The sequence below is a fragment of the Lepidochelys olivacea genome, assembly GCF_965140295.1.
Source record: "Lepidochelys olivacea isolate rLepOli2 genome assembly, chromosome: 10".
Classification (NCBI taxonomy): domain Eukaryota; kingdom Metazoa; phylum Chordata; order Testudines; family Cheloniidae; genus Lepidochelys; species Lepidochelys olivacea.
Window position 1 is genome coordinate 12,260,614 of NC_140420.1, and position 24,697 is coordinate 12,285,310.

The following is a 24,697-nucleotide window of genomic DNA, read 5'->3' on the forward strand; positions in this document are numbered from 1 at the left end:
TAGCTAATCCTGTACCTTTTAGCCCATTTCTCAATGGCAAATCATATAGTATTTTTGTAGCAAATACTGCTGTGTTTCTTTGAAAAGGAGTTGGGTCAAAGGCGAGCAACTTGCTGTTCAGCTATTGAGAATCTGGTGCTGCTTGGCTCTTCCCAAATGTTTTCTGCCCCTGATATTGTAGGGTGACATTTGCATTCTCCTGTACATGGAGGGCTCATGGTGAAGGTGGTAAGAAGTCTTTTCTTTGTACAGAAAAGCTGATCAGAAGGGATTGAGTATGGAGTTTGGAGCCCTGGTATTATTGCCATGTACCCAAATGACTGTGGCCAAGGGAGAAGGAGCTGTTACCACCAGATGCCTGCAGCAGCCACTTTCCCCTCCCTGTCATGTTGTTCCTCACCCCTAGGATCCTGCTTATGTGGCAGTTTCTGTCTATCCCATCACTAGGACTTGTTCACTTTCAGGAGGCAACCTCTCCCTTCCTACCAGGACAGTCTTAAAATGGCTGTCAGAAGAGGTGTGGGATCTTTGTTCAGACACCATATTTGTTTCTTCGGAGGAAACTTGAGACAGGAGGTCACCAGACTTGCTGCACTGGCATGTTGGAAGGGAGGTAAATAAAATTCATATTTATTGATGCCTCCTTTATAGATGATTACAACTGATGCTACTAGAATAACTGACATCTCAGGTATCTGTTGGAGAGTGAGCATTTCCAAAGCTGAGCGTGTGGGTCATATAAGGGCCCCTTTAGAACATAAGAATGGCCATACTGGGTCAGATCAATGGTCCATCTAGCCCAGTATCCTGTCTTCTGACAGTGGCCGGTGCCTGGTGCTTCAGAGGGAATGAACAGAACAGGGCAATTATTGCATGATCCCATCCCCTGTCGTCCAATCCCAGCATCGGGCACTCAGAGGCTTAGGGACACCCAGAGCATGGAGTTGCTTCTCGGATCATCTTAGCTAAGAGCCATTGATGGACCTATCCTCCGTGAACTTACCTAATTCTTTTTTGAACCCATTATAGTTTTGGCTTTCACAACACCCCTGGCAATGAGTTCCACAGGTTGACTGTGCGTTGTGCGAAGAAATACTTCCTTTTGTTTGTTTTAAACCTGCTTCCTATTAATTTCATTGGGTGACCCCTAGTTCTTGTGTTATGTGAAGGAGTAAACAACACTTCCTTATTCACTTTCTCCAAACCATTCATGATTTAATAGACCTCAATCATATCTAGGGCCCTATGAAATTCACGGTCCATTTTGGTCATTTCACAGTCATAGGATTTTAAAAATAGTAAATTTCATGATTTCAGCTATTTAAATCTGAAATTTCAGAGTGTTGTAATTGTAGGGGTCCTGACCCAAAAAGGAGTTGTTGGGGGAGTGTCGCAAGGTCGTTGGGGGCAGTGGGGGTTTGCGGTACTGCTACCCTTACTTCTGCGCTGTTGCTGGCAGCGGTGCTGCCTTTGGAGCTGGGCAGCTGGAGAGCTGCGGCTGCTGGCTGGGAGCCCAGCTCTGAAGGCAGAGCCACCGCCAGCAGCAGCGCAGAAGTAAGGATGGCCAGGTACGGTATTGCCACCTTTACTTCTGTGCTGCTGCCTGCAGAGCTGGGCCCTCAATCAGCAGCCGCCACTCTCCAGCCGCCCAGCTCTGAAGGCAGCGCAGAAGTAACGGTGGCGATACTGTGACCCCTGTAAAATAACCTTGCGACCCCCCTTCCCCCCCCCCGCTCGCAACTTTCTTTTGGTTCAGAACCCCCAATTTGAAAAACACTGGTCTCCCCCCATTAAATCTGTATAGTATAGGATAAAAGCACACAAAAAAGGCTTGATTTCACGGTGGGAGACCAGATTTTGTGGTCCATGATGCGTTTTTCATGGCCGTGAATTTGGCAGGACCCTAATCATATCCCCTCTTAATCGTCTCTTTTCCAAGCTGAACAGCTTTTTTAATCTCTCCTCATATGGAAGCTGTTCCATACCCCTAATCATTTTTGTTGCCCTTTTTACATTTCTGAAATATTTTTTGAGATGGGGCGACTAGAATTCCATGCAGTATTCAAGGTGTGAGCATACAATGGATTTATATAGTGGCATTATGATATTTTCTGTCCTATTATCTGTTTCTTTCCTAATGGTTCCTAAAAATCTGTTAGCTTTTTTGACCACAGTTGCACATTGAGCCGATGTTATCAGAGAACTATCCAAGATGACTCCAAGATCTTTCTTGAGTGGAAACAGCTAATTTAGACCCCATCATTTTGTATGTGTAGTTGGGATTATGTTTTCCAGTGTGCATTGCTTTGCATTTATTAACACTGAATTTCATCTGCCATTTTGTTGCCCAATTTTGGGAGATCCCTTTGTAATTCTTCGCAGTCTGCCTGGGACTTAACTATCTTGAGTATATTTTGTGTCATCTGCAGACTTTGGCACCTCAACTGTTTACCTCTTTTTGAAGATCACTTATGAATATGTTGAACAGCATGAATATGTCCCAGTACAGATCCCCGGGGGACCCCACTATTTACATCTCTACACTCTGAAAACTGACCATTTATTCCTAACCTTTGTTTCCTTTCTTCCAGCCAGTTACTGATTCATGAGAGGAACTTCCCTCTTATCCCATGACTGCTTACTTTGCTTAAGATCTTTTGGTGAGAGACCTTGTCAATGACTTTCTGAAAGGTCAAGTGAACTATTTCCATTGGGTTACCCTTGTCCCACAATCTGGGACAGTTCCTCAGGTTTGTCACCTAAAAAGAATGACACAGGTATGGGAATCTCCCCTCTGTTTCATTCTAGTCTTCAGGCCCAGACTCCTCCCTTCCAAGCCTGCCTTGTTTTGATAGTTTAAATATTTATGTATTTAAATAGCTTATTGAATTGTGTTGAGATTTGTGGCAAACACAACCTCTCAGTTCACCTTTCCATGCTGTCTCCATATAAATTCACTTCTTATTTATCTCCGCCTTTTAAATTCAGCTCTTTTGCTGAGGAAGGCCTTCCAAAAGGTGGTGCCTCACTCAGCCCATTATTTAATAAACTTTAGACGTTGATAATGGATTCACCACTTCCCCTTTTCTTACAATTCCCAAAACGCTGAATTAGAGGCAGACAATCTTCATCTTCAGTATACAGTTGTTGAATCGGCCCCTCGCTGTAACTCATTCATTTAGAGTAAATTGATTATTGTAACAGTAACAATATGTCTCCAGTCATGTGATGTTGTTTGAAATGTGTACATAAAGTGGAAAAATAAACCCCTGACTTTTTATTGTTTTCATCATCCAAACAAATGCTTATTTTAACACTGAACTGAAATATTTTTTTAAACAAAATGCAAAACAGAGAGGCTGCTTTGAAATCCGGAAGCCTAAAGCTGGGCACAGAAATCCATATGTCGGTGTGTATAACTCTGTAGCCTGACTTTCACAGGCAAGTTAGTATTCAAAAATGTCCCATTTTCAGAAGTGACTGGGAAACTTAGGCGCTTAAGTCCTGTGGGAGTTCCAGAGTTTGTAAGTCACTTTTGAAAATGAGATTTGGACCCAGTCTCCACCTAAAACATAGGTTGACCGAGTTACATTTCACACTGAGAGACAGTTAAGCCAAACTAAGCCCTGGCGGAGAGAGGTCCCTTCCGTCGCGGTAGCAAGTGTGTGCGTTTCAGTGGTGTAATTGGAGCTCTGCCACTGTAGCACTTGTAATGCAGATGTAGCCTTAGATCCCGAGGTCACCTAGATGCTTTTGAAAATGACCAATATGAGCAACCACACCCCCAGGGAGCTGTGAGAACTTAGCACCTTGAGAATCGGGTATTAACTCAGTAGCAGAATATCTGAGGGGATGGAGCTTAAAAATGACAAATGCCCCAAGTGCAACTTGAAATCAAATACCTGAAAATGAAGGATCTCTTTTTCTTACCAGTTAGTAGCCCAGTTTTATGTGTTTTTTCCTTCCATCTCTAAGGACCTCAGACACTTCAAGCAGAACAGGGAAATAGAACAGGCTGAATTCCTTATTTTGCTGGTAGTGTTTGTAAGGTCATCAACACTTTCAGGAGAACCATCTTGAATTCCTGTCCCCTGGCAGGTTCAAAGTGGGGGAATGGGAGGAGAGGAGAAAACCATTCCACTTAATTCTAAATGTATTAGTAATTTCCCCTCTATTCTGTAAATGATAAGGTCTGAGATGTGTTTTCTGTTCCGGAAAACATCATGGCAGTTTACCGTTCAGGCTTGTGCACATCATATACATAACGGCACCTTTAATGAACGAGTTATTTTAAATGTTGGATGTGCCCTGATTTCATCCAATCAATAGCTCTAAAGCTACCCAGAAATTGGGGATTATGGACATCAAGAAAGCTGCAAAGGAGCTGGATAAAATTGAATGGAGGAAGGGGGAGGAAAAGAGACTCTGATGTATTCTGGTTAAAAGGACATTGCATGGTCAAAATGTTAAATACCCGTGTATTTTTTCTCACCATTCACAGTCTCTGACATTACTCATGGTTCTTCCCTTTCGGTGTCATAAAGACCTCGCTAACTTAAAAAATAGCCTGGCTTCTTCTGGAGCCAGTAATATATTCTATGGAATGGGGACAAATTAATTAGAGAGCCTAATCCTGAGCAGTTTGAGCTCCTGAAGCTCTCTTGGAAATAGTTTGTGCTTAGCACCTTTCTGGATCAGGCCTGTTGTTATCATGACAGGAGATGCAGTAACATAGTGATGCATACTTGTCCTGGGCTGAGATTCCCACCCCTGCTCTGGCCTTCTATATGCCAGGTAAAAGGCCTGGAGCAGCATAAAGGAGCTGTGAGAGTACATCTGCACTTCAGAAAAAATACCGTGGGAGTGAGTCTCAGAGCCAGACTCGGGCTTTCTCTATGATACTAAAAATCATAGAATCATAGAATATCAGGGTTGGAAGGGACCTCAGGAGGTCATCTAGTCCAACCCCCTGCTCAAAGCAGGACCAATCCCCAATTAAATCATCCCAGCCAGGGCTTTGTCAAGCCTGACCTTAAAAACTTCTAAGGAAGGAGATTCTACCACCTCCCTCGGTAACGCATTCCAGTGTTTCACCACCCTCCTAGTGAAAAAGTTTTTCCTAATATCCAACCTAAACCTCCCCCACTGCAACTTGAGACCATTACTCCTTGTCCTGTCCTCTTCTACCACTGCGAATAGTCTAGAACCATCCTCTTTGGAACCACCTCTCAGGTAGTTGAAAGCAGCTTTCAAATCCCCCCTCATTCTTCTCTTCCGCAGACTAAACAATCCCAGTTCCCTCAGCCTCTCCTCATAAGTCATGTGTTCCAGACCCCTAATCATTTTTGTTGCCCTTCGCTGGACTCTCTCCAATTTTTCCACATCCTTCTTGTAGTGTGGGGCCCAAAACTGGACACAGTACTCCAGATGAGGCCTCACCAATGTCGAATAGAGGGGAACGATCACGTCCCTCGATCTGCTGGCTGTGCCCCTACTTATACATCCCAAAATGCCATTGGCCTTCTTGGCAACAAGGGCACACTGTTGACTCATATCCAGCTTCTCATCCACTGTAACCCCTAGGTCCTTTTCCACAGAACTGCTGCCTAGCCATTCGGTCGCTAGTCTGTAGCGGTGCATGGGATTCTTCCATCCTAAGTACAGGACCCTGCACTTATCCTTGTTGAACTTCATCAGCTTTCTTTTGGCCCAATCCTCTAATTTGTCTAGGTCCCTCTGTATCCTATCCCTACCTGCCACCGTATCTACCACTCCTCCCAGTTTAGTATCATCCGTAAATTTGCTGAGAGTGCAATCCACACCATCCTCCAGATTATTTATGAAGATATTGAACAAAACCGGCCCCAGGACCGACCCTTGGGGCACTCCACTTGAACCAGTAATCTCATCATAGAAGGCGATTAGATTAGTCAGGCATGACCTTCCCTTGGTGAATTCATGCTGACTGTTCCTGATCACTTTCCTCTCGTGTAAGTGCTTCAGGATTGATTCCTTGAGGACCTGCTTCGTGATTTTTCCGGGGACTGAGGTGAGGCTGACTGGCCTGTAGTTCCCAGGATACTCCTCCTTCCCTTTTTTAAAGATGCGTACTACATTAGCCTTTTTCTAGTCGTCCGGGACTTCCCCAGATCGCCATGAGTTTTCAAAGATAATGGCCAATGGCTCTGCAATCACAGCCGCCAACTCCTTTAGCGCTCTTGGATGCAATGCATCTGGCCCCATGGACTTGTGCACGTCCAGCTTTTCTAAATAGTCCCTAAGCACTTCTTTCTCCACAGAGGGCTGGCCATCTACTCCCCATCCTGTGTTGCCCAGTGCAGCAGTCTGGGAGCTGACCTTGTTTGTGAAGACAGAGGCAAAAAAAGCATTGAGTACATTAGCTTTTTCCACATCCTCTGTCACTAGGTTGCCTCCCTCATGCAGTAAGGGACCCACACTTTCCTTGGCTTTCTTCTTGTTGCCAACATACCTGAAGAAACTCTTCTTGTTACTCTTAACATCTCTTGCTAGCTGCAGCTCCAGGTGCGATTTGGCCCTTCTGATTTCATTCCTACATGCCCGAGCAACATTTTTGTACTCTTCCTGGTCATTTGTCCAATCTTCCACTTCTTGTAAGCTTCTTTTTTATGTTTAAGATTTGCAAGGATTTCACTGTTAAGCCAAGCTGGTCGCCTGCCATATTTACTATTCTTTCGACACATTGGGATGGTTTGTCCCTGTAACCTCAATAGGGATTCTTTGAATCTTTGAATTCTTTTGAATTCTTTGAATTTACAGCCAGCTCTCCTGGACTCCTTTCACCTTCATGTTATTCCCCAGGGGATCCTACCCATCAGTTCCCTGAGGGAGTCGAAGTCTGCTTTCCCGAAGTCCAAGGTCTGTATTCTGCTGCTTACCTTTCTTCCCTGTGTCAGGATCCTGAACTCGACCAACTCATGGTCACTGCCTCCCAGATTCCCATCCACTTTTGCTTCCCCTACTAATTATTCCCGGTTTGTGAGCAGCAGGTCAAGAAAAGCTCTCCCCCTAGTTGGCTCCTCCAGCACTTGCACTAGGAAATTGTCCCCTACGTTTTCCAAAAACTTCCTGGATTGTCTGTGCACCGCTGTAGTGCTCTCCCAGCAGATATCAGGATGTTTAAAGTCACCCATGAGAACCAGGGCATGCGATCTACTAGCTTCTGCGAGTTACTGGAAGAAAGCCTCATCCACCTCATCCCCCTGGTCCGGTGGTCTATAGCAGACTCCCACCACTACATCACTCTTGTTGCTCACACTTCTAAACTTAATCCAGAGACACTCAGGTTTTTATGCAGTTTCATACCGGAGCTCTGAGCAGTCATACTCAAATAGCTATGTAGACGTTCCTGCTTGGGCTCCAAGACACACCCCCTCACCAGGTTTAAGAGGCTGAGTGGGAACCTCTACATTGCTGTTTTTAGCCCCGAAGCTCGAGTCCAACTCCCCTGCAGAACTAGGTTCTGAGACCTGCTGCCACATTTTGTTTTGGGATTTTGGGGCAGTGGGTTTCAGTGTAGACGTAGGTCAGAGGTTTTCAAACTGTGGGGTGCCCCCCCTAGGGTGGGCATGGAGGCACACTTGGGGGGGCAAGCGGCAACACTAGGCGGCTTGTGCCAGCCCCCATGCGGGGCGGGGAGAGAGTGCCACCTGCACCCTGGACTCACCTCAGCAGGTCACCCAGCCTCTGGGTCAGTGTAAATGTCTGCTGAGGCTGAGCCGATTTCCATTCCTGGCAGCCTCTGCAGTCAGCACTGGCTCCGCCTCCAGAGATGGTCACATGTGCTGTCCCCCATTCTGAAAACCTGAGCCGGGGGGGTGGGGTGGGGGGGTGGCAGAGGGGCAGGTATTGGCCCTGCTCTTGGGTGCATCTTGGCTGCAAGGTAGAAGCAGCCCACTGCTGAGGAAGCCTTGGCTGTGCTGTTGGTAAGTATCTGTGTATTTGTAACTTACAGGTGCAGGTAATTTCATTAAAGGTGTGTTAAGGTCTGTGTTAGGTTTATGAGCAGGCTGTCAAGAATATTTCTGGATGTGTCTATTTTTGCCTGGGTTGTGGGGGGTGGAGGGGGCCACAACCAAATATTGTAACTCAGAGGGTGGCTCAGCTCAAAAAGTTTAAAAGCCGCTGACTTAGGCATACCCAAGAAGCCCCAGGTCTAGCTAGAGGAGAATTCTCCTGGTGCAGGCGCTGAGTAAGACAGCCAAAAGCTGTCTTCCAAAGACCCACTTGCAGGCACTGGTGTATGGGGGTGAGGAGCATTTTGCGGGGGGAGGCAGCTTGTAGCACTGTGGAGTTTCTGGCAGCATCCCCCTCCCCACATCTGTCTAATTTACCCCGTGGATTTCTGTGGCCGCTGGAGCAGATCAGAATTGGGAGGGTACAAAGGTTACTTAAAGCTCTCTCATCTCACCCCGCCACAACCCTGGGTGGCTCATAGAGGCACAGCGTGGAATCTCATCCGGGTTCTAATAGAGCTGTCCAGGAGGTAGTCGCTGTATGGTTACTAGAAGTGTGACACTAACTCTTTATCGAATCGGACTTCGCTAACACTGTGCCCTCCGGAACCGATGTGGAGCACGTGTGTACACACAGACCCATCTCCCCTCTCCTCTTCCCAGTATACACTCAAACCCTGTCCCTCTGCACACAACAAACCCATGCAAACAGACCACAGAAAACAGATTCCTAACTCCCCATCTTCTCCAAAGGAGCCGGCAGTGATTTATTGGTTCATGTTGGTTAGCAGGTGGCAGTTGGACTCAAGGCTGAGGCCGCTTAGCCTTTGATAAATAGCATATTTACCAGTGCTCCATCTTCCAATGCTATCCACATGTGGCCCAGAAAGCAGCACAAAACTGTAATAACAAACCTCATCCCAGCCTTCTGCAGAGATGGGAAGCAGAGTGTATAATGAATGTTTTCCTGCTAGAAGTAGGTTGGAATTGAAGTCTGCTGCCGGTACCAGTTCCTTGATTGTCATCCCTGGAATTATCTAGAGCACTTGCTTTATCCCAGCTATCTATAATGAACTGAGCTGGGACAGATAAGCTCAGTAATCAGAAAATTGAGGGAAGCATTCCTCGCTGTGATAATCTTGTCAGCTGGCTAATATACATGAACATTTTTTACAGCATAATGATGCAGGAGGGCTTTTTGCTTCTTTCTCTTTGCTTGAAAGGGTTTTGGCAAATGATGGGAGAATATCAAAATCTAGTGTTCCAAAGAAGATTTTGGCTAGAACCTCTTCCCCGTCTTTCTCCTTTGCTTTAGCCCCTGATGTATCCAAAGGGGTGGGGAATCAGGCCATCCCTGTCCCTAGCTATAATGCTGCCATGTTTTTCATGCCTTTCCTGCAGCAAACAGGTGTGCGAAGATACATTACACTGGAACTTTGTTTCTCGCTGAGCAATGTGACTAGGCATAGCTCTGCAGTTGAATGCATATTCTTTTTGCCCACCTACCCACTGTCCCCTTCTTGTAAAAGCAAGAAACTGATACCAGCTGGCTGCATTTGGACCTGGTACACCAGTGCAGAATTATGATGCTCTACACATCTAATCAGTACAGATGAAGGGTACTGTTTGTTAATGTGTTATCTCCCTGATGTTGAATACTGAGCCCTCTGTGTTCATATGGTTTGCATCTCTAATTAGGGTTGTGTTGCTTATTATTTCCCCTGTAAATGGAAAGCATAGCATCTGGCCATAGATTTATGGGGGGGAGTTAGCGATCAGGAGGTACAAGACAGATGCTGAAGGAAGAGCCAAAATGTGAGGAGGGGAATAGGTGTACAAGAACAGACAATGAAGAATGAGTGGGGAGGGTATCCAGGCTGGGAGGAGACTAATAGGGCCGCAGGGTGTCCGAAAGTTACTTACGCTCAGAACTGGTTGTCTCTGCTTAGAATGCCTGAGGTTTTTAGGATAATAGTTTAATAGCAGGTAAAATATACCATTTCTCCCTCCCCCGTGCATGGAGTTTTGGGCACTGGATGAGGGACACAGATTTGCATAGCCAAAGGAGATCGAAGCGATTTCTATGCATTCCTCCCTCTGCTCCCAACCTGACAATTATAGGGCCTGAGTAAGAAATACCATGTGCTCAGATTGAGGCTTGGTTTCCTAGCCTAAAGGGAGCTGAGGCAAACTGTTTTCTTAATTCTTCATCCACTGTTTCTCCCCCACCCCAGCTGGGTAACTTGTATCTGAAAGGGTTGGAAATTCTCCCCTGGCTGATGGGTGCAATGTAGAAGTCTTGAACAGAAATTGGACTGGACAAGGCCGTCTGATCAGCTTATTTCCTGTGGGAGTTACTGGTGCTAAATGAGGTTGCATTGCCAGCATAGAACTTCAGGTGCTAGGGAACTCCTGCTTACATGCAGAGTTCTCTGCCTCGATTTACTCACCAGGCAATGGATGGGGAAATATTCAGAAGAAGAGCAATGGCTCCGCTTGAACAATATCAGTTCTCCCTTCCCTCTCCCTTGGTTGCCCCATACAGCCTTTGAGCAAATGGTGGGAGAGATCATTGCAGGTGTGTCAAGAGAGGGTGTATTAATTGGGGAGCTGGTACTTGGCACATGTAAAAGTTGTATTTCACAAAGTACATTGGAATGATTTCTAAACTGAGGGGGAGCTGGCTGTGGCGTATGAAATAGCTGCCTCCCTGCTGTTACTCAACATCATGTTATGAAGTGAAGTTGGTTTCCATTTCCGTTGTGACTAAGCTGAAGAACCACGTGACACTGGACACAGCTGTCTGATGGAAATGAAGACACTTACGGGATCATAGTTTTTGCTGTAGTGGATGGATTATGGGCTATCAGGTTGTTGTAAATGCCTGATACTTCAGAGGAAGGTGAAAAAACCCATAATGCATCTGGCCAATTGTACCTCCATGAGGAATACTAACGATAAATTCCTTACTGCAAACTTATATTAGAAAATCATGTGCACCATGGTCCATACATCAAAATATTGAAGTTCCAGGACTCCTTACTCTCTAAGAGTCCAGGGCATTCAGTCGTGTGATTCAGCAGTGTGCACCCATGTCTTTCATGTCTCTGATGGATGAACTAATCTCCTGTCCTATTCATGCAGATGGAGGTGGAGTTAAAGAGCCTGAAGTCTCAGGCATGCACAGCAGCGCAGAGCACCTTCATAACTACTGAGGAAGTGAACGCACTCAGGTGAGCATGTGCTAGGGGCTGTTCCTTCTATTTGTTACACAGTTGGGGAGAAGGGAAAGACCAAGTTGGTATTATAAAAAGAAACAAATGCTGCATCCTCATCATTTATATTGTGGTAGCACCTAGGAACTCTGGTCAGAGACCGGAACCCCATCTGAACAAATGTAATACCGACAGACCCTGGTCATCAGCAGACGGGATTGAACCTGGGACCTCTGGAGCTTAGTGCATGAGCCTCTATTGCGTGAACTAAAAGCCATATGGCTCTTAGCTAAGGCCGTAGAGCAGACTAATTAATCTCTAAGTGGTCTCGGTGCCCCTACATGGGACAGAACACCACACCCAGGTGGTGTGTGGGTTATACAAACACACAACAAAAAGACAGCCCCAGGAAGCTTACAGTATAAGTAACTAAGCTTTAGGGCTGGTCATTACACTGACCTTTTCCTGATAGGATATTTTCATAGTAGAATCCTTCTTTGTCCACCTACCTTCACCTCATGCTCATTTCACCCCCCAAAACCCAGGAAAATTCCAGGAGCCAGGGAAAAGCCCTGTGGCCTCCAGCCTTTCTTACACACTGTCATTTTCAGACCATTTTTCTACCTGGGGTTTCTCCATGCTCTGGTTTTGGAATCTGCTTGAGTCTCTTTTCCTCTGTTAATTCATATTGCAGTGGCTCCTTCATCACCCCATTTACTTCCCTCTTTGTGGAACAGCTTTGCTGTTTGTTTTTTATTTTTACTGGATCTGGACTTTAAGTTCAGGACCTGTTGGCATCCACGGAGAGAGGCTTAGAAACAGCCTTTTGTAATACTGATGTGCTTCCCGTGCTGGAGAGAAAAGAAAAATGGTTCTCCTAGTGTGCAATTGCAGATGGTAGAGGGATACATGTTGCGATTCAATGAGAGAGAAGTTACAAAACAGCATTTCAGCAGAGGATACATAAGCACTTACAAAAGCTACAATGAAACTAGACAACCTTTCAGTGTATTTATTAAAGTATTTACAGCTCCTGTTCCAAGGTAGGTGAAACAATAAATACCGAACACAGAAAGTTCATCTGTATCCAGAATGTTTTAATAAAGTTCCTTCTTTTTAAACTGAGCCAATCTGTTCGATCTTGACAACTTGCATTTGTGGTTCTGAGCTGAAGTGAGATTTTGGCTGGATTTCCTTCTCTTAATTCTTTTCTATTTTCAGTTCCATCACTGTAAAAGTATTGTGGCCTCTCAAGAACGAAAGCAGGATTTGCAGGAGGCACAAATTACTGGCCTGCATTTTATGGATTTTCTAAATCCCCCCTTCTCGGCTTGTTTTACAGCTCTGGAAGCGTTGTTCAGTATTAGAATGGAATGGATTTGAAAATGGCCAGTGTTCAGCTAAGCTGTTTTAATACAATAGAGAGCTCTTAAACTGCCCTTTGGGATGTATTTCTCAGGGACAGCTCCCACAAGATGGAGTGGCAGAATTTTGGAGGCCTCCCTCCACCAAATCATCTTTTAATGAGATGGTACTGTTGGTCACACCATGGTTTTGTTCCCCCACTCCCATGAGGGTAAATCAGTTCTTCCTAAATCCTTATTCATGGTGTGAGTGTTGGTTTGAGGCTTGATCTCATTCTGCCTTTCACTTTCTCCAGGGGGCACATAGGACTATCCTGAAGCACGGTGTTTGCAGTGCTACCGGGGTGTTCAAAATCTCTCCAGCAGCAATACAGCTCATCCCTTATTCTGATTAATATTAGCTTCTCTATCAGTAAAACCAGCATCCTGTTTGCTGTCTTCTGGGAGCTGGAGGCTTTCAGGAGATTTCTACAGTAACTCCCCAGTCTCCCGGTTGGTATGGACTGCAGCACCCTTTCCATTTAGGAGCAAGTCCAGTCTCTATATTTTCACCTCCAAGATTCATTATTCAGTGTTTATCTTCATTAAACAGCATTTGCCATCTATTAGCTGAGCAACTTCAAGGATGGCAGAAAACAAAACAACTGGATTTCCACATATTCCAGGACTTCCTGAGATTGCCGATGTCTGCCTTACAGTGGAAATGGATCTCATTTCTCACTTTGTCCATCTTTTCCCTGATTTGCAAACCTAGATTTCACAAATGGCACTGTCAGATCTCTTGCAATGATTCTATTACTGAGCACCAGTTATGTGCTAGGTGCTCTGCAAGCAGAGGAAGCCCCTGTCCTGCTCTTAAAGGCGTGGCAGTCTAAATAGAACTTTTTTTAAGTGTGAGTCCTTTGCCTGTCAACCCCATAACTCTGCTTCTTTCATTTAAATTGTGCTTCAGAATTCAAATAGAGTGTCCCAGAAGTGGGCTCCTCCCCAGCAAAGCCATTTATATTCTGGAACAGTTCTCCAGTGAGGAGCAATAAATTGAAGGCAGAATTGAAAGTTGTGTCAGGCTAAGAGGCCAAGTTTCTGGGGCTGCCTCTCATAGTAGCACCGTCCACCTCCCGCCCCACCACCACCACACACACCACGAACACTTCCAGGACCACACACTTCTGCAGCTAGGGTCATCTGAGACATTTGACCCTTCAGATCTACTATAAGATTATTTTTGGTAGATTCCCAGCGTAGCTAAACCTTCTTTGTTCAGATGGAAGTCTGTCATTGAACCGTTTTTTGTTGCAAGGGTGGTGCTGGTGTATTTAATAAAATACAGAACATGTTCCAAACCGTGGTGATTAAGCAGACCTGCGTGGTGTGGCATGCAAGGATGTGAACTTGGATTTATTTCCTTTTCTTGTCACAATTTTATGACTCTCTTTGCAAGGTGGATGGAAACAGTATAAAGTTGTTCATTTGATTTCATCCGTTCTTGCTGCTCAGCATGTGCAAGTTTCGTGGGCCATGGGTTTCCAACAGAAAACACACATGTATGAAGTGTTTTCTTTCAGCTGGAGGCTTCTTCAATCTGGGGCTAGTGAGCAACTTCTCATCCCCTTCTCCACACAAGTAGATGGACTGCTCTGCTGCTGTAGTCTGTTTTCTTCTCAGGAGCAGCCTACTTCAAATATCATTGTCTTCCTTCTGCTTTCTGTCTAGCAGAACATGGAATTCTCTTCTCTGCAGAATTAGGGAGAAAACACTTGGTTTGTGGTTCCAGAGTTACCCAATCTAGGAATGGAATGGTGTTCCACCTCTCCTGCTTCTGGCATCCCCCATGCACTAGGGCTGGGAATCAGTAAAGAGCTCGCTTGCTGTAACACAGGTAAACCCTTGCTGTCACAGAATCCTGAGAAATTTTCACAGGGTTCCCCCTTGCATGGGAACTGGAATAGTTTGTTGTGGTTGTCACGTTTCCCAAGATAGCTGCACTTCTGAACAATTGTGATCCTCCTTGTGGCCACCTCACCTAGTCTCAGGCCTCCAATCGTCTTTCTTGAGGTGGGATCTCGCTATCCACTCCCTCCTGACTGGGGTCTTAGGCTGCAGACTCCTGCAAATCACTGAGATTATCTCAGCAGGTCTGACTTTAGTTCAGCACCCATAGTTTTGTTCTCTTAGGGGCAGTGACAGAGTATCTGGTGATCAGCCAGGTGTCACAAAACAAAGGTATCTTACAAACAGTAAACATCTAGCTTATCAGGTGTCACCATCTTCCACATGGAAACCCTGTCTGTTTCCAAAGTACTGCAGGGCCTGCCCCTCTGCATCACAGTCTCATGTCCATTCTTGGATTAAGCATGAGTGGCCCTCTCCAAGGTCAAGATCAGCCCTCTCCAGGATGTTCTTTGTTTACCAGGCCTCTTGAACCAGGTCAGACCTGTACATGCTATTTCCCCTAGGGGGTGAAACTTCCACAGAGTAGATACCTGCATTAGGAATTTGCTCTAATTACCCCCGCCCTCTTGATATTAGTTCCTGCAGAAAACCCTTTGACTCCCCCCATTTAGCCAGGAATACAACTACAAGTCGCTCCATAAAGATACATATAACATTTGTAAAATCAATATAATAGTCTTTAAATGTTCTGTGTGTCCATAGCTGCTCTCGCAGTGGACCATGGGAGAACCCTTCACATGGCCGCCTGCAGGTGGCTCCCTGCAGCAAAAATGAGTTGGGTGGGTGTGATGAGGAAGGAGAGATTTTGGAGGGTGGGAAGGGGAATCTGGTGGGGAAGGAATCATTGTGCCCTCCCCTCCTTCTCCATTACAGTGTTAAGGCTTTGTCTACTACACTATCAAGTTTTGTTGGCAAAACTTATGTCGACACCCAAAAGTTGACAAAACAAAAATCGCCAAAGGGTGTTCACACTTACTCCCTCTATTGGCAGACCATGTCCACATTGTGGGCACCGTCATCGACAGTGTGAGCAATGCATTGTGGGTATGTATCCCACAGTGCAGTGTTGTGGAAAGGCGGAGCTGATCGCTGCGCATCTTGGGAGGATTCCCTCCCAGTTCTCCCACAGCCTCCTCAGGTGCCCGGAGCAGCCTCATGAGCAGCTCTGTGAGCTTTCCATGCTGAGGAGTGTCAAAGCAGTGCAGCAGTCTCTCCTTCCCCCTTCCCTGCGACAGCCGTCAGCCTGCCGCTGTATTCCTAGTGCAGGGCAGAACAGGAGCATTCCAATTATTTGCTCTTTGTTCCCCAAAGGGAGCAGCACACTCAGCTGTCAGATACTTTCTGCGGCTTTGAAAGGGGAGGGGCACATGCCTGCAGGGCAGTAGAGATCAAAACACTGAAAGTCTCTCCTATGGGGTGGAAGTTTTTTGTCGCCGAAACCGGGAGTTTTTCCGACAAAAGTCACATTGCAGTGTGTACGCTTTCACTGCTTTGTCACCAAAAGGCAGTTTTTGGTGACAAAACTTGGTAATGTAGACAAAGTCCTAGAGGAGCTGTCCCTGCGTGGTTCCACACTACCAGTTCACACTGCTGCTCCTTGTTTGTGGTATGTCTCTAGTCATTGGAGTCTATTGCCTGCTGCCAGTGGGGATGCAGGAACTAGGAGCACAACTGTACTTACATTCTTTCCCCGTACAATTTGCCATTACAAATTCACTTTGGCAGAAAACAGGTGGAAGAAGAATACAAACTCTCCAAATTGGAAGGTGGGGAAAGAAACCCCACACTTCATGAGGGAATTATTTTCACTGCTAACATTTACCATGGGCCTCAACACACCATTCATCTACAATCCGATGCACCCACTCTCCTGGACTAAGCCCAACCCCACCAGTTAGCTGCTCTCCTGAAGGAACCTGAAAAATTGAAGGGAACCGTCAGAAGCCAGAGAAAGGAACGGGAAAGAACTGTGTGCCTCCAGGCATTTCCATATAAACTTCACTGTTAAAAGCTAACTTCTGAAAACAAATGCAGGATAGTCACAAAGGACAATGAAATCCACATTAATCCCTTAAATCTGTATTCACGTCCTGTGAGTGAGTGAAAGCTTTAAAAAAAATATTTTGTCTCCTTTTTCTTTAGTATGGAAAGTAAATTTTTAGTGAGAAGCTTGAAAGACTTTATCAGTTTTTCTCCCTCTCCCCCCTGAGAACAAAGTGCTCTTTTGTTCAGACCTTTTATAGCTCTAAATGTGAAATTCTTTCCCAACTTTATTACTTCCGAGGAGACAATAAAAGACATTATTAATGCTGTCATTCCCCTTGTCCCCTGTAAATCATATTTGCCATATTGTTCAGCTCTCATAATGGGAAAGGGTGGTCGAACAATTTAGTTTGTTGACCACAGGGTATAACAAACCATGTTTAGTCAGTAACCCGTTTTACTTGGGTGATGATAAATCCGCAAAGGCTGTAGTTTTATAACGAATAAATAAAAGTAACACATTAAAAAACAGCTTTAGTAAAGACTTAAGTGGCAACAGCTGAAGGATCTTTTCAACTGGAACAAATCTGAACTTTTTCTTTCTGCTGTCAAACAGAAACTCCAGTAAATCCTAAGTGTTGTCTATGGATTTAGTGAGTAGGTAGCGTTACAGTGATTCAAAAGAAATTCATGTCCTTGTCAATGCCTGTTAGTCACACTTGCTGGAAATCTCTGCTCTGTTTCTAACACCATCTCATTGCCATCTGGATCCCTTAATAGTGTCTTCTCCACACATACATTTTCTGTTCCGTTCAATAGTTTCCAGTTCAGCAGTAGCTTTTCTACATGGCAGTGCCCTCTTCACAGATGGGCATACTGTGAGAGAGGCCCCTATCAGTGGCAATACTATGCTGTCAATCACACTGTGCTCTGCTATAGCTGCCAACATTTTAATCTTATAAATAAGGACAATAAGGAGAAAAATGGGAGCACCTGTTAGCTCCATTGGACTCTGACAGTTTTCTGGAAGGAGTGAGTTGGAGAAATACTTCATTTTTTTCTGCTTAAAAAATAGGAATGATCAGTCTGTCTGCCTCAGGTGTTACTATGGCACCCATCACCATAGCATCTAAGCAGTTCCCAGATAAATGAGATTTGCATGGTGAGGTCTTTCATGGATCAGCCTTTCCTGGTAGGCGAGGCTTTGTTGGAGATGTAGGGTTTTTTCCCCTTTGTTGTTTTGTCCTTCTAAATTGGGACAGTGGTATATATGCTGTGTGCCCAACACCAGAATGATTCCAACTGTCTGGAATTGGAGACACATGCAAGACCAAGATATTGGGGTAGATACACAGGTCAGAGCAAATGCAACTCCTTGGTGATCTTTCACTAACTAGATCTCCCCCTTAGAGCTTGGGAGGCAGTGTCATAAAACATTGTGCCTTTACAGTCTTCTCTTTTGAGTTACTTTAAGTTTCACTGCATCTGCTCCAGGAAAGCCCGGTAAGAGATTTGATGCAGTCTTGTCAAGAACTGAAACAATTGCATGTTTTCAAGCTTCTTTGTAACGAATGAATGGGTAGATAGTCAACAGTGAATTTCAACGAGGCTTCCTGCGCCAGTAAAACTCAGCATTTATAGTATCAGTATTGTAGCGAGTAAATGACAATTCTTTCCTCCTCCCACCGAAAAGCTGCATTTGTATTCAGTCTAGGTCAAATGTTAAATTGATAGGTGACCGTACTGAGCCCTGATCTCTTTCTAGTTTACTTTTTGTCGTTCGTCATTTGAGTCTGACCTGGATTGTTCTCCTTACAAACACCTGTAGAACAACCTACAGCTGAGGAAGAGTAACTCTGGTGCACAAGTTGAGAGGTAAGAATTGGGGAGGAAATGGTTGCCATATTTTTTATTGTTGGCACCTAGATGAGTGGAGCACAAGGTAGCATGTAGGTTAACACTGCCTTTATGCCCGTTGGAGAATCCAAAGACAACACCAACCGGGCCCTGAGTCTGAGTTTACTCAAATTAAAAATGTCAATGACAAGTAAGTATCTTCTCTGGTAGTTTAACTGCGAACTGCAAGTGCTCTCCTATGTTATATACTGAGAGGCTCTCCCATGCCTCTCTCTCTTTGCCACTGGGAAGTGCTCCCGTGGGCTGTTTAGGAAAGACCAAGTAGCACAGACTGTTTGCCTATGGTTCTCAATATCCCCCAGTGGAGATCCAGGGCACTTTACAGTGTCAAACATAGACCAGTAGAGGAGTGAGAATAGCAGTGCTGGCCCCAGCAGCCAGCACAAGAGATAAGGCTTTGCTTGGGTGCCAAGTCAATAAAGGAGAGATATTGAACTCTGGTTCTCCATTACAGTGAGGGTGGGGAGCAGGTGCCTTTGGCTGTAGTCTGTTGGGGTACTTCTGCACTGCAATTCAAAACCTGCAGCTGGCCTGTTCCAGCTGTCTCAGACTTGCAGGGCTCAGACTAAGGGGTTGTTTAATTGTGGTGCAGAGGTTTGGGATGGAGCCCAGGCTCTAGGATTCTGCGAGGCAGGAGGGTCCCAGAGCTTGGGCTGAAGCCTGAGCCTGAACATCTACACGGCAATTAAACAGCCCCGCCACCCCGAGCCCTGCAAGCCCAAGTCAGCTGGCACACGCCAGTCTCCGGTGTCTAATTGCAATGTAGATATACCCTTGGATGCTCCATTTCATAAATGCACATCTCTCTCTTTGTAGAAGGAGGCAGAGTGAAAATGTAAACAATTGAACGATTCAACTAGCTGAATGTTCATTAGACAAGTAAAAAATCTCACTCAGTGACCAGAGGGGGAAAACATTAGACAGACTGTACTGAAAAATGGCAGGCATCTCAGACTATAACAAACATTCTGAACACACATTCTCTATCCCACTAGAACAGCACCCGTGTATAAAGCACCATGTCTTCCTGGGCATTAAATTAAGGACAGGAATCAGTTATTAAACCTTAAAAGTACATTTGAAATACCATATAAACATCATGGCTCAACCATAATCCAGTTTCAGCTTGATCTTTTTTCAAACTCTGCTTTCTCTGGAGACACTTACATGTGGTATTGGAGGGCAGCCCTCAGCTGGTACCACAGGCAGAGTGCTTGTTCTGTAGGAAATATCACCCCTTAGTTGGGGAGGGTGGGTAGTGTTGAGAGATTTGTTAGATGTTTTGAGCCAAAATGCAGAATATTGAATATGAGGATGTCATTCACTCTGAATGTTTTGGGTATCTGATTCTGACCTTCAGTAGCTGCTATGTTTTTTTCCTTACAGAAAAAAATTCTCTCTTCCTTTGGTATGTCCTGAAGGGTTAAAAGCACTTTTAAACACAATGTGAGGAGTAACGCTAAGTTACATCTGAAGATGCTGTCATACTGCAACAGCTTCTGGAAAAAGCAGGTGCCCAGGACGTTAGTGGTTTATATGGAATGACAGGAGAGTGCCTCTCATCCTTTTCGCCAGCCACTCTTTACCTGAGTTATGTATGACTTTTCAGTGTCTACGTCAAGGTTCCTTCCTCACTCTGAACTCTAGGGTACAGATGTGGGGACCTGCATGAAAAACCCCCTAAGCTTATTTTTACCAGCTTAGGTTAAAACTTTCCCAAGGTACAAACTATTTTACCTTTTGTCCCTGGACTTTATTGCTGCCACCACCAAGCGTCTAACAAATATAACTGGGAAAGAGCCCACTTGGAGATGTCTTCCCCCAAAATATCCCCCCAAGCCCTACACCCCTTTTCCTGGGGAAGGCTTGATAAAAAATCCTCACCAATTTTCATAGGTGAACACAGACCCAAACCCTTGGATCTTAAGAACAATGAAAAAGCAATCAGGTTCTTAGAAGAAGAATTTTAATTAAAGAAAAAGTAAAAGAATCACCTCTGTAAAATCAGGATGGTAAATACCTTACAGGGTAATCAGATTCAAAACATAGAGAATCCCTCTAGGCAAAACCTTAAGTTACAAAAAGACACAAAAACAGGAATATCTATTCAGCACAGCTTATTTTATCAGCCATGTAAACAAAAGAGAATCTAACGCATATCTAACTAGATTGCTTACTGGCTTTTTACAGGAGTTCTGCCCTGCATTCTTGCTCTGGTCCCGGCAAAAGCAACACACAGACAGAGAGAGCCTTTGTTTCCTCCTCCCACCCCCCTCCCCAGCTTTGAAAGTATCTTGTCTCCTCATTGGTCATTTTGGTAAGGTGTCAGCTAGGTTATCTTTAGTTTCTTAACCCTTTACAGGTGAAAGGGTTTTTTTTTCTGGCCAAGAGGGATTTAAAGGTGATTAGCCTTCCCTTTATATTTATGACCATCTAGAACAGGGGTCTCCAATCTTTTTGGCTCGCGCATCCCCAGGTGAAGAGTGGAAGAGAAGACCTTCCTCCGACGTGCCTCCGAAAATAGCCGTAGGCTGTTGAGCTGCCGCCAAAGTCCCGTTGCGGTCTTCGGTGGCAGTACAATCGTTGCCGGTGTCTAGAACATTATTAACTAGCTTAATTAGTTTTTTCTCTTTAAAGAGCAACCACAGACACTCTGAAAAAACACCCCCTTGACATGGCCAAGGTAATATTGGTGTAGGAACTGCAAATATTGAATTTCCTGATAAATTGGTCTTTTACCTATGCATACTTAACAGTGCAATAATGTTGTTTTATTCTTTTCATTTAATGTGGTATCTTACCATTGGAAGAATATTTTTGGACAGGTGTGTGATTTCTGTCTTTGGGTCCTCATTATTTTGCTCTTTCCAGTGGTGGGACTAAAGCAGGGTTAGAGCATTCGGAGTTTCAGTGTATTTCTTCCCCCCGTCTTTACAGGTTAAAAATTGAAGAGTTGGAGGTTGAGCGAGGGCGGCTAGAAGAAGAGAACAAGACTCTGGAAATGAAATTGGAGAAGCTCACTCTCCAGGTAAGAAGTGGGACAGGGCCAGAAGGGCTGAATAGCTTGGCACAGTCCAGCCTTGATGGATGAGTATACTGACAAACTTCCAGAAGTTCCTTTCACAGTCCACAGATCCTTCCCCTTCAGCCCAAACCAAGCCCATCCCACAAACCCTTATCTGTGTACAATGTTCTCATATTGAGATTTTGGTGTTGTATTCAGGCATGCAAGAACAGATGCTTTTTCCAGTATACTTGGGTATACTTCTGTTTAGAAGCCTCCAAACCTTTGTCTGTGCGAGCAAACTTCACAGCCATAACTAACCACTGCTGCAGCTCGAGCAGCGCTGGGAGCTGTTGTATAGACTGCGTTTTCCACTATGATGACAGGTTGGTAAAAATGCCTCGGCGCTGTTTACATTATAGCTTCCCACCATCATTACCATTCACGCTGAGCAACGCTCAATAGCTTGCGGCCTTATCTGATAAGAGCTATTCAAGTCCAGAACATGATGATGGGGTATGGAAGGAACAGGTTGTGGTGGCAGCGATCCACACACTCTCCCCAAGAGGAGGAAAGTATGAAATAAGAAATCTGAGTGAAAGAAAAGCTAAAGTGCTGATTTTACCATGGCACTGCAGGATTTTCCCATATTTTTGCTGAGGCTGATGCTTCACCCATCTCATAAGCAAGAGTTTCAACTTTTTTATTCTGGATACAGCAGTGAAGCCTTCCTCTCCCTGAAGCTGGCAGTAATAGAAGGGGATGCTTACTCAGGCTGCTCTCATCTCTGAAACACTGTTACTCTGTGCAGAGGGAGGGGTGGGAGTGTTACATTTAAAGCATCTTCTGTTTGAAAGAAGCCGGAGTGAGCGAGAAGCGAAGCCTATTTTGTGTTTAATCAAAGGCCATCCTGCTCCGAGCAGTGTTATCTTTCTCTGATGTGCCGAACAACCCAGCCTTGTAACATTTCATTCTTTTAATTTTTCTTTCTTTCTCTTTTTTCTCCTTTTTGTGTAAATTGCTTTATGATGGTAGAAAACCTGCAGGTTTGAAATTACCCGAATTTCAGGCAGACCATTGATTTTATCTTGACACCTATTAGAGGCAAATCAAATCTCTTTTTTATTACCAATTCCTGGAGAAGGGGGAAGTGACAGCTTTGATAAAGCAGGGAGCTGAGAGCTGTTGAGCGCCTCTGCTGAGCCGTGGTTAGCATGAAACCTGTCACCCAGCTCTCCTTTAATTGGGTTTCTGTCATCAGAAGGAGATGAAAACATTGGGTTTGGTGTTCTGATGCTCCGGTCTCCAAACATACACAACAGCAGCTTTGGTTTCAGAGCAGGTTACAACTCATTCAAATCATATTTAATCTGTCCTCACTGCCTCAGGCTAGCTGCCAGCTCCCAGCACTGGGGCATCACCATTCTGGCCAGAGTAATTCCCTGTTTTGTTTGGGATTCTCAGAGAGATCTAGTGTTTGAAATCAGTGTCAGCAATGCCAGTAGCCCCGCCCTTGAGACGCTAAAAGCACCAAGCTTCTAAGGTCTGTTTGCAGCAGGAAAGGTTCAGAGCCTTTCATATAGTTTTGCTAATTGTCTTATTTTAGACAGAAGTGGGTGGGTAGGTGTGGTCCTTTTGGTAGCTGAGCTCATTTAATGCTGTGAACATGATGCAATGATAAAGGCTGGGATCAGGACATCAAAGACAAAGCCGAGACAGAGCCTTCATGTTATAATAAAACCACTCGCCCACCATGTCAGCAGACTTGGGTGGCGCAGTGACTGTTGTATTCTTCACAAAATTCACAATTCAAACAAAAGTAGTTTGAACTCATCCCAGGTTCTAGTAGCGCATCTCACAATAGTGCAATTCAGTGGCAGTGCTCAGAACCCTAGAGTTTAATAATGGTGTGGTGCAGATCAGGGCTATGTGAGGGGACTGGAGAGGAACAAAAAAGACCTAAGAATGCAGGGAAAAGGAAAAGATGTGAGGAAGACAAGAGGACAGGCAGGCATAGAGAAGGAGAAGAGGTTATCTGTCTGAGCTGGTTCAAGAAGGAGAAACCAGCCCCATCAGTAGAGGTTAGGTGGAGAACCCACCTGAGGAGAACTGGACTAAGTTAACAACATTCTTGGTTTTAGTTTGGGAGGGCTAAGGCTTGGACTTAGTTATTTGTTTAACTTCTCCTTATCTTCCCACTGTTTGTGCATATCCTATGAGCTTGGAGTTCTGGTTCCTTTGAATCAGGAAGTGAATAGCAAGGAAAGGAGAACACTATAGATTAACTCCTTGGGCAACTGCGATTTCTCCAAATGGAGACGGATCTGTGCAAGTCTGAGTGCTGAAAAGATGTGAATTACTGATCAGTACCCACCCAGTTGAGTGGTCAAGAGATCAGAACTGTCTACAAGGTAAAAACAGCCTTGCAGCCAGGGGTTCTGGTCCTGGAGGTGCAACAGCACCCCCTGGCTTGAAGTAATAATAGCAACCGAATGCACCACTTCCACCATATTCTGGGTTTCTGGTTTTGTTCAAAGGCTTTCAGCACCCTCAGTATAAAAATTGCTCAGTGGCCCTGCCTGCTAATGAAGATTAATTATTCATTACTTGAGTCCCAAGTCCCCAGCAGGCCCAGGCTCAGAATTGCATCCTGTGAAAACACTTCTGTTGACTCTAGGCACTGCTGCGGACTGGGTTATCTGCTGCTGAATACCATTAAATATGGGTTATCAAGCTATTAATCTCTGCAGTCAGATAGTGCAAGGAGAATATGTTGGAAAAAGGTAATTCTGCACTCAAATGGAGTCACTGGAACATGCCCAAGTCAGTTTATTATTTGTTGCTTACTCCTGAGGTAGAAATCCGGGAGATGATGGGTTAAAATAATATCTTTGTCAGAAAGAAAAGCAAGAAAGGAGAACAAATGGTAATGTTACAAAATAACTTTTTAAAATTTACTGAAGAAAAAGTCCCCTAGTGAAGTTTCAGAAGTGGGAAAAACAAAGGATCAGAGAAAATAAAGAAGTAAAAGAGGTAGAAGACAATGAACAGATTAAGATTTGGCAGAGGTTTTTTTAAAAAAAAAAAAATCTGTAGCACTTCCTTTAAAAATAAATAAATAAGCCATTATTGGAATAAATAAAAGTTACTTACAAGAGAGTGTACACAATTTGTTGATGTGTTGGGGAGAGGGGTGTGACAGAAAGTGAGTGAAATCAAGCATAACAACTTAAGTGCACCAATCTTTATGTACTGAAGTCTGATCAG

General features: G+C 44.7%; 1 protein-coding gene across 2 annotated transcripts in view; it reads left to right on the forward strand.

The window, feature by feature from the left end:
• MAD1L1 (mitotic arrest deficient 1 like 1) overlaps positions 1-24,697 on the forward strand; it is a 562,567-nt gene that overhangs the window by 319,704 nt on the left and 218,166 nt on the right. For both annotated transcript variants that reach the window (XM_084642266.1, XM_084642267.1), the window contains exons 14-15: positions 11,139-11,227; positions 21,364-21,454. In XM_084642266.1, coding sequence (XP_084498392.1) covers positions 11,139-11,227; positions 21,364-21,454 — 180 coding nt within the window. The remainder of the gene's footprint in view (positions 1-11,138; positions 11,228-21,363; positions 21,455-24,697) is intronic.